At 43.9% G+C, this 10,702-nt stretch overlaps 1 protein-coding gene across 1 annotated transcript; it reads right to left on the minus strand.

Moving 5' to 3' along the window:
* Positions 1–855: 855 nt before the first annotated feature.
* LOC134087491 (inter-alpha-trypsin inhibitor heavy chain H6-like) lies at positions 856–10,606 on the minus strand. Its single transcript, XM_062541012.1, has 12 exons — positions 10,442–10,606; positions 9,507–9,661; positions 7,858–7,968; positions 6,964–7,214; positions 6,264–6,427; positions 5,254–5,542; positions 4,632–4,878; positions 3,936–4,543; positions 3,546–3,587; positions 3,341–3,454; positions 2,413–2,796; positions 856–1,887 (listed from the first exon to the last, which is right to left on the minus strand). Exons 1-12 carry the CDS (start codon positions 10,544–10,546, stop codon positions 1,634–1,636), a joined length of 2,724 nt encoding a protein of 907 aa, XP_062396996.1. The 5' UTR covers positions 10,547–10,606; the 3' UTR covers positions 856–1,633.
* Positions 10,607–10,702: the final 96 nt, after the last annotated feature.

A 10,702-nucleotide genomic window follows, 5' to 3' on the forward strand; every position in this document is an offset into this window, starting at 1 on the left:
TTAAATGTTTACTGAAGTCAGACGTGAGACACTAAATAGGTCAGTTATAGTGCATCAAAATGAAGTCATTCCTACCCATTGACCATTAGCATCGATTCATTTCTATGCCTGAAAGGAACGATCATTAACTGTTAGAGATTGTTATGCTTTTTGAGGAGTTGTTGCTTAGGTTGAATGACAATAACGATTACTAACATGTCTAATGCCGAGTAGAGTCTGTACTGAAGCCTTCGCTCCATGAAATAGCCTATCGTCTGAGAAATGTTGCAAAGCTTTCCCATAGTGTGCGGCCTGGGGAGTGCAACCAGGGTGGGGTAGTCCACAACCCCCCGACTACCTCCAATAACACTATCATTCACTTACAAATCTGGTAAAAAAAAAAAACCCATTTACACCCCACTAAAGTAACGCTAACCACACTGAATTATGGGGCAAGACAATTTGAAAGCATTGAGTTGCAGAGGGACTAGTGTACTCCAAGTGGAGTATCTTTGTGATATCTGTGACTGGTGAGACTGGAACTTATTTAAGGTTTTAATTGACATTCGGATTTTGATTATCCATCCTTACGTTCATATCGCTATTGTTTACCCTATGCTTTTTATTTATTTAATTTAAGTATGAAAATGTTTTATATTTCAATTTTTTTGTGCCATGTCATTTGGTTGAGATTGATGTGCAGAGACAACACAACCTATCCCTAAACCTTTCCCAACCATTATGGACTGATGACTAGATGGCCCATGGTTCTTGTTAGAACACTAGTATGTGAGCAGTACCTAATGTCCTGTACAACAAAGTAAATCAAACAGAAATATGAAAATAAAAAATATTAAAATAAAAAGGCACATGACAGACTCTTATAGTTGTGTATTTATTTGTTTCAGGAGTTTTAACATATTATTTTTAGTAGTATATGTGACTCTCTAGTTACAGTTTCTTCTGGAAAATGTGAAATGCATTTCCAAGTCATTCCACAACCAGTTATAATAAAAAATATATATCTTTTTTAAAAAAACATTAGTTTATCACACTTTATAGACTATCTGTATCTGTGATGGTACCCATGAATCAAGCTAAGAAAATGCAATGTAATGTAGTAGTGTAATGAACTCATATGGCACTTCTATATAGCAATTCTACATATGGCTTTCTGAAGAATATTCATGAGATTTTAGATAACGGTTCCAAACTCCATGATGCATTTTCAATAAGGCACTCAGTCGAAGTGCACAAGTGGGTTTAGCTTTCTAATGCACAGTAAATCCACAGCTAAATGATATTTAGCAAACGCTTTTGTCCAGGGTGCGCCACAGACTCACAATGGCGGGAATCAAACCCAGGTTGACCCAGTTGGTGACGATGCCACCGCTCCACCCAACTTTGGCCCCTTCTCTGCGTTTATTTTTGTCCAGGGCATTGCTATGAGAGAGCTTAATCCTCCGTCAGTTCCGCTGAATAAACAACGGATTGATGATTCGTAACGTCAATTCGTAAGTCCACTGAGGTGTGGTAGTGTGTCAGGTGTATAATCAACAGTCCACGGTATAAAACAGAGCCATCAACGTACACGACCACATACTTACTGTACACACACAGGCACACTTAGCACGTGGACTGATAAGAGAGGCCATCAGTGTACATAAGCACGATAGGGCTTGGCCAGGATCTTGTCCACATCGGCCTTGCCCACTTCCCAGCAGTGTCCCGCGTGGGGTTTCCTCACCGTGTCCTTCATCATCTTCCTCCTCAAGGTCACAGGGACCTGCGCGTCCCCTCTCTGCAGCGTCCCGAAGGCTAGTGGAGCACCTTGACCTCTGACCTCTGCCCGTAGATCTCCCGTCTCCTCGGTTTCCTCGATCATAATATCAGCGTGCAGGAACTGGCCTGTACGAGGGGAGACAAACAAATAAGCTCACTGTGTAAGTTCGGTGACATAAACAACTTTTAGGACAACACATTTGGTTGCATTATGTATAATACTTCATTTGTTACCGATGTTGTTATATGTTTACAAGATCGCTTCATACAAAAGGTCCTGCCAAATACTGAAACTTAACAGTTCTAAAAGTCTAAAGGGAGGGGTGTTTTATCAATTAATTAGATGATCATCTGGCCCATAATATAAATCAAGCATGGAGCAGTAACGATATATATCATGTTATATTTGCTTTCCTTACCATTTCAATATGAATGCTTATAAAGGGAAAACACAGGTAACAACTGCAAACAACTATTATTGTACTCTTAACAGGATAACTTGGATATATTTCACATGGCGCAGAGGTAACTTCATGCATCCTCTCATTGGAGACGGTAGAATTGACCAGTATGCTGGTTTGGTCAAAATCCATACCTTTATACATCCAATCTATTAACTGTGCAGAAATAGCAAACATTTATTTACCCTACCTAGAAGTCCTTCAGTCCCCACAGAGAGACCATTAGCCTTGGCAATGTAGAAGCCGAGGTGGTCCAGCTGCATGTAGTTTGGGTGTTTGTAATGCTCAAACAGAACCAGGAAGCTCACACCCTGACCCAGGTCCACCCAGCAGCGGAGGCGATCGTCCAGCTCCACCTGCAGGTCCTGGTCACGGATGGAACCCATGACATCTGTGCGAAGGGTTCTGTCTGGACGCCCATGGCTGGAGATGTTCACCGAGTCCAGGGTCACCGTGACTACCACTGCCTTGGGTCCACTCCTAGACACCACGATCTGGTCAAAGTAGGTGCGCTCCTGGTCCTCGTGGCCCTCGTCAGATGGAGCCCACATCAGATGGCCGTCCACTGTAATGCCTGAGCAAAATCAACAATAGGAGGCCAAGGCTGAATCGGACTGGGTGGGCAGTTGCAATTCCATGTACAGTACATCAGTATTCACCCATTTGTCTCCAGTGCTCCAATGCTCCAGATGTACGCATTGTTATAACACAGCATTTGCTAAATGTATAGTATAGTAATTGCAAAATTGCAAAAAACATACAATGTGAAGTGGGGGAGACGTGCTCACACTATCGCCCTCTAATAAATCCAAGTCTTTAACTGGGTGCTGAATCCCACGTAAAACATAAATGAAAGAAAGAAGCGAAGGACAGCACTCTTCAGATTTTGGATTTCGATGACATTTTCAGGGAAGGTCAGAAATGACCCAAGAAGAAGAAGCGATTGCATTTTGGGAGTGATCCGTATCATCGTGTGGATGCAGGAGGCGGTTATGTGTTCGCTTGGCGGAGGTAGGAGTGCTTTTCTAGTTGCAAAATGATATCATATCATATATACAATGACATTGACATAATGTAATATGTGTCAACCGTGTGAGACCAGGCTAGGAGAGAGACACCTTTTTCAGTGTCTTCCACAAGGCGTAGGACATCGTTAGCGTGGCCATCGATGGTGAAACACAGATTCGCCTCCAGTTGTGGCAGGTGCACCAGAAAATGTGGGTCGCCATACGCTGTAAACATGACACAGCAATGAAAACGTAGATTTAAAAAAAGAAAAGCGAACAGCTGTGTAAAGATCTTGCCAACATTATTCTGATATACCTGAGGAGGAAAAGGATTTTGAGGAATGAGCTCTGCCGGAATCTGTGGAAATATCACACAATTTAAGATCATCACATCAGGGCAGTGAAAGACCCAAAATCTAAAATGCACAGACATGTTTAAAAGACAACTTTTTAAACCTGTAATTATGACGATAACTTGTAGATATCAACATTTTTAAATAGTCATCATCCTTCGAACTATAGATTTCTTTGAATATTTCAGAAGTGATGTAAATGCATTGATTTGACTGAAATTGAGTCTGTGGGAGAGAAAGTACATAGGACATATGGCATACTAGTGTAAGGGCATGTTCAATATTTTGAATGGTTTGGTATGAATGATCCAGACACAGAAGATAATCCCAACTTCAGCCCTGAAGAGACTTACTGTGACTGCTTGACTTTCTTTGGCTTTGTTGGCGAGTAGAGTCTGCTGCTGATGATGGTGGTGGTGGTGTTGCGACGGAATCTTCTTCCTCTACGTCCGGCTTGACCACCACCAACGAGGTGACCGGCGTGACAAAGTTGTACTTCAGAGAGAGGCTGGTGGCGTTCTGCTCCAGCAGGGCGCGGGTGGACGCGTCGCTGGTGTTCTCGGCGGTCAGGAGCAGCTCTTTGATGGTGAAGTACGCCCACAGGCGCTGCACAAACCCAGAGATTTCCTCCTGGTCCAGTTGGGAGCTTTCGCCGGAATCGAGGTCGCCCGGTTCGCTCACCTCGGAGATGGGAATGCTGTTTTCCACGGTCAGGTGCCTCTTGGTGTCAAAGGCGTTCAAGGTCACGCCAAGGTCGTTGGCCCCTGGATGCACCCTGCCTGCCACCACCAGCTCCGAGCCTTGGAAGTAGTTGGGGAAGAGGGAGCGGGTCACATCGTAGGCCTGGTCGTCACCGTAGCTCAGCTGGACGTCGGAGAGGAGCGGGCTGGCAACCTCGTCATAGAAGCCTTTCAGCTGGAGAATCACTGCGGAATCTGTGTACACTCTCCGAGCAACACCCCTGTTTGCATGTACATGTATTTTCATATCACTCACTGGACACTTAAACTTTGATTGAAAAATGGATTGATTGATTGATTGATAGATACCTGTTATCCATGGAGAGCTGTCGAAGAAGGTCATAGTCAGCATCAGCGCCAAAAGCCAGCCCGAACAGGGCGGCGGCCCCAAGCGCCTCTCTGGCGTTGTGCCGAATCGCGGCTTTATGGGTCACGCCGTTATTGGCCTGTCCGTCGGTCAGAAAGATCACCATAGGGACCGGCCGAGTGTCTGACTGTGACGAGGAGTGCTGCAGGAGCCTCCCTGCTTCCACCAGGGCATCGTTGATGTTTGTGGCTGGTGTTGACCATGGCGCAGGAAAGAGCGACACAAAAACAGTATTTTCATCCACCTTTGATTTTCATATCTTTGCAAAGCTTTAGTATTTAACAATATCTATATTTCATAAAGTAAATGCATATATGTTGATATCAATGATGGTACATATTCACATCCTCACATGGTTTAACCTACATATAACGTAACCTACATAATACAATGTAGAAAGTATTGCACTGCATTTACAAAACAACAGTAAGTATTGTACATATGCTGATGTTGATTGTGTACATATCTACATTCACACCATGTTGATATTGCAACACATTGACATTTACAGTATGTGAAGGCTGAACTTGTTGTTGAGATGATCTAACAGACAGTGGCACTTACAACCCCTATCCCTCATTTTCTTCACAAAAGCTTTGGCACGGTTTATGTTGGCTGCTGTGGCTGGAACTGTGCCATTCTTTTGCCAGAAGTCCACTGTTGAGTGGAAGGTGAGAATGTTGAAGTGATCGTGGCTCCGCAAGTCAGACAGTATGGTGTCCATGGCCTTCTTCGTCTGGTCGAGTTTTGCCCCGGACATTGATCCGCTCACGTCGATGACGAAGATCACTTCCTTTGGCACGACTGGCAGCTCCCGAGGAGCAAAGTAGTGCACAAAGTATCCGTCGAACACCTGCAAGGAAAACAGGTGTTTGAGGTAAACAAATTTCCCAAAGCCGCTGTTCAAGAAAGAGTGGAGTCATTTGATTGGCAGTTGAGTTCAAATATCCACAGCATTTCACTAGAACGAGTGAAAGGGTACAATAACGTACGTTTTAATAACGTAATCGTGTTGTCGTAGTAATGGAATACATGCCTGCTGCTACACTGCTTTACCTATTAATACTCAATAACACTTTTAAGTTAGTGAATTCTGATACTCTATGAGCTAAATCAGCTGCGTTTGGTTTCACTGATTACTTCAGTCATGTACAGTATGCAGCGGGACAACACTTAGTTCTGGAGGGTGGAGGAGCAAGGGAGCTTCTTTGTTTTTGTATGTATGCATATAAAATGCATGCAAGATGCATGATGTGGAAGCCACAGAATAAAAATAGGAATATCATAATTACACTGTACATTCAAAATGTACAGAAGGTTGCATTACATTAATAATATTCAACAACAACAGCAATAATGCATGTTGTTCTGCAAACAGCCAGTAGATGGAGCCAGAAGCCAGATGTAGTCAGAGCCGTAAACGTAAACACAGCCATTTCCAATTATGAAGCCTTTGCTTGATTGCACTAGTTTGTGTTGTGTGGGGGTTGTGTTTGCATTCTATAAACATTGTTGAAATATGGAAAAATGAAGTGTTAAAATAACAGATGATAATGCACACCACTCCATATTACCTGCACATCCCCAATTAGGTTGGTGAGGATGACGTCATACTCGATGACAAAGTCTGCATTGAGACCCCCTAAGCTTTTCTGTTGCTGTATGGTGGGGCTGTAGAACACTTGAGCTCTCGTTGACCCTGTCCGTTCCACCAGTGTAGAGGGAGGGGGGGTAGTTTCTGTTGTGGGGAAACCATTCATTTGGATTAATAAAGGGATATTTTGGTCATTTGCCTTCAAAGCTGCACTCTAGCAAATGTCATTGGAGGTAATGCTTTTAAAATGGATGTTTTGGTCATTGTATTTTTATAGATTCGAACTCGAATGAAGGTCTGACTGGAACTGGTGTCAAAGATTATCAGAAATGACATTCATGTGTGGCCTACAGGGTATTCAAAGTATTCAGTTTGTTTACAAATGACTGAAATGAAGATGTCAAATGAGTGTTAATATTATTAATAATATTCATATATTGCCATTTGTATTATATATTAATATCATAATTAAGATAAATGTGCTTAAGTGTTCAATACTTCAAAGCACTTTTAAGGCCTAAAATTCATGTGATTAAATGTCAGACCACATGGAAACTATTAATTAACTATGAACTCTTAAACTATTAATTATTGTAATTTAATCTTTATTGTAGTAAACACAATCAGATTTGTAGAAATACACACACAAACATAAACACAAGATCAACATAAAAACCCACCTCCCAGGGCATTGAACCGACCATGCCGGTCGGTTCGGAGAGGCAGCACACGTACAAAGCTGATCCCAGTGCTCTCGATGATGGACACGTCCACTGTGAGATTCTGGACCGGCTGGCCGGGTCTCAGGCCCAGGACCAGCTCGTAGCGGCCCAATGTCCGAGCGAGCAGCTGCTCGAAGGACAGCTTGAATGAGAGACGCTCACCGGGGGGCACGCTGACCGCAACGCTGAATTTGTCCGAAAACTCTTTCCTGCGGAGCAGAGTTTCACACACATCAAAGGACTCAACGCTTCACATTCCTGCCCCTAACGACGGAGTTGCTTGTCATGTCCCCAGATTCACAGGTGTGCATGTGTGTGTAAACGGTTGAGTGGAGTGGACCCTAGAGTCAGGGTGGACTGGACCGGACTTGTTCTACATGTGTCAGTAATGGCATCTTCTGCTCTATTCTCCTCCTTTCAGGTTCACTCCGACACTAAATACCTTGTTTATGTCCAACAGGGTAACACATTATTCAACTACAACACACGCATAAATCCTTCAGCATTTTAACATGCTCATTCACTAGGTTTAACACAAAACTGGGTCTGTGTAAACATGTACGCTAAAACAGTGCAGGTGATGGTCCATTAGAAATGTTTATACTGGCTGAAAAACCTTCCAAGAAGTGTGTGGCATATAGGCAATAAAGTATCTACCTAGAACCCAGTGGGTGCACGTCTGAAAGTGAAGTAGACCATGGAAACTTTTGTTGATTTGTATAGTCTTGTAGGACCTGCTCTGAGCCCAGTATGTGTGTGAAAACAACTTTGGCTTTGGCAAGTGGCAGCTTGTCAACATAACATAATCCACGACCTTTAAGTGAATCATGTTTTCGAACATCAATTGCTCACCTTGTTGCCACCAGTCCTGCCGTTTGTCCTTTCTTCTTGGCGTCATCGTAGATTTTTTTGGCAACCTGTTTCTGCTTGACTTGAGACACATACTCCTTTCCATCAGAGGTGCTGAAGAAGTAATGGATATGAATTAAAACAATTAGGACTCACAGTTCACTATAAATGGATGTTTCTGCTGAAATGCAATTAAGTGTCATTTATCTGGTAGACTGGGAAGCTGTTTGGCTACATGATGACTACAATGTGTGTGTGTGTGTGTGTGTGTGTGTGTGTGTGTGCGCATGCGTGTGCCTATCTGCGTGCAAATGCACAAAGACCTCTTTCACAGACATTAAGAGCTCCAGGCCCAAGGCATGGCATCCATTACAGTGACCATCAATTCCATCTTTGCTCACGCAAAAACATTCCTAGGAGAGCCAAGCAGCCAAGCTAACTTTAGAGCACTTGTACTCTTCGGTGAGACTCATGATAGGCAGTTCAATGACCCCTTTACCATAGAGGCAGCGAAGGACGGTGAGCCATTTCTTCGCGTACGAAGTCATGGTTCGCTCCATCTTCTCCATTTTGGTATTGGGAGCTCGTTGATAGTGAGTGGCCACATCACCCGATGGAGAAGTTCAAATTGTGTAAGCTTTCCTGGCAGTAGGGTCTTGTTGATGTTTTCCAGACAGTTGGCGATGTCCTTCATGGCCACCTGCCTTACTTGCTACACTTGGTCTTTCTCCCCGAGGCTTGTGTTGTTCCATCTGCCCAGACTTTTGACAGGTTTCTCAGCCTCTGATGGTATTGGGTCGTCACCAATGCAGAACTCAACGTTTTTAAGCTGTCCCTTGACCACTGAGATGCTTCGTGATTTGTGCGGCTTGATTTTCCTCACGGCCCACTTGATGTTCTCCTACAGTTTTCCGCAGTAGCCGCCTGGCGCATGCTGCAGTAGAGGTCAGAATGGTCCTGTCTAGAGGTCATCCCGGGTTCAGAAAGTAAAAGTCCTGCCAAGTATTTGATCCAACCGTTTAGTAAACCAGCTCATCCTAATTAGCAGCCAGGTAGATCAGATAATTAGTGATATCACCGGTGTTAAGTGCACAGGTAGAAATAACACAAGGCAGAGCTTTTACTTTCTTGACCCGGGATGTCTGCCTCTGGTCATGTCATCCATGTTGTATGCTCGGATAGGTGGAAGGCGGATACCCTTCTTAGTTCGCTCACGCCTTCCACTCATCTTGAGGCCCTGATGATGACCTTCATTGCTATTGTGAAGGCCAGGGGTGAGACTGTACAGCCTGCCATGACGCCTACTTCTACACGCTGATGATGTTATGATGTTGCGAAGCACCTTTCTACATCTATCCATCCACATGCCTAAACATGCACCAGGAGGATGGAGCTGTGTGCATTATCAGTTGGCAGCATAATCACAAACCTTATGTAACGCATTTCAGCCACCTTAGCTTTGGAACTTTTGCTAAAGCTGACTCCCCGAAAGCCTCAAGAGTGCTGCTGGCAAGAAAGCTAGTAGCCTGAGCTTTTCGATGGATTGTCAGCAAGCTCGACTCCTGACCTGAGGTGCTGCTGTTTCGCGGGTTTGAGTCCGGGCGTGTGCAGGGCTGAACCGCGCAGGTTCCACACAACAATGTTACACTTACATGGTAAAGTTGGATATGAAGGCGGTGGGAGGCAGGTCCACTTCAAAGGTGGCTTCCGTGGCTTCCGGCAGCTGGTTGAAGACAGTGCTGGTGACGGTGGTGCGCGCGTATCTGGACACCACGGTACTCTTCACGTGAAAATCTGTGATTTCCAGCTGTGGGACCAGATGTGAGCGTAAAATTAATCATTATATGGGACATGGCAAAATTATAATGGTAGGTTAAACAACAAATCAGCTTTGTTGTTACAAGTTCTGAAAGCATGCCAGACACTGTCACTGAATTCCAGATGGTCTACCACAAGATCCTTTTTGTTTAAATGATGAAGTATTAGGAAATGCAGCAGTTGTGAATTTGTGAGTAATGGAATGTCAAACTATGGTGTACTCTTGATGTAAACATGACATCCCCATTCATAATCAGGATGGGGGGGGGGGGGGGGGGGGTATTCGTTGTGGAATGCAGAGCTTGTTCAGCGCAGATGGGAAGCCCATCACAACCCAATTGTAGGCTATGTAGGCTACAGTAGCATTGTTAGCAAGACAGCATCAGATAGATAGATAGATCGATCGATCGATAGATAGATACTTTATTGATCTCCAAGGGAAATTCAAGAACTGGTCACGCTAGTTTGACAGTTAGATGTATGGTCCTCAGCTTTTGTCCAAAAGCGACTTGAGTGGCATCGATAACTTAAATTAAAATACAATTGTATGTGGGCTATATGAATAGACAATAACAGAATAAATATAATAATATCGGCTAAGCGACTCTGCGGGGGGGAACAGAAGTCTTCAGACTCCTTTTGAAGATCCCAATTAACTATCCCAACAACAGAAAGCAGCTTTACGTCGAATGCTAGATATGCGGGCGAGGGGACAAGCAAAATATGCAAAGGTTAAAGTTTTAAATGCTGATAATGATTTCAGACTTACCTGTGTGGATCTGACATGCCTGTTCGCGCGCATCTCCACTAAGTTTACGCAGGTAAATAAAACACAAAACGAAGACGCAAGAGTGACTTCCCAAACGAGCCCCATGGTATCCGAATATTCATTCAATCTCTAGTGGTGCACCGACTGGTCAGATCCTTTATTCGCGTGCATGAACTCTGGAATGAGTGGGTGAGTTACTGGCAGTATGTTTTATCGGGAAGGAGGCGTGTCTACAGTGTTGCTCAAACTTTTTTACGGGAA

Source organism: Sardina pilchardus, chromosome 7, assembly GCF_963854185.1.
Source record: "Sardina pilchardus chromosome 7, fSarPil1.1, whole genome shotgun sequence".
Taxonomy (NCBI): Eukaryota; Metazoa; Chordata; class Actinopteri; order Clupeiformes; family Clupeidae; genus Sardina; species Sardina pilchardus.

Excerpts from the sequence above, each read along its gene's own strand:
- LOC134087491 (XM_062541012.1), bottom strand. The coding sequence starts at position 10,546 with ATGGGGCTCGTTTGGGAAGTCACTCTTGCGTCTTCGTTTTGTGTTTTA. Across the intron at positions 5,543-6,263 it reads ACCTAATTGGGGATGTGCAG|GTGTTCGACGGATACTTTGT; the intron begins GTAATATGGAGT and ends TTTTCCTTGCAG. Across the intron at positions 4,879-5,253 it reads GAAAATGAGGGATAGGGGTT|CCACAAACATCAACGATGCC; the intron begins GTAAGTGCCACT and ends GGTCAACACCAG.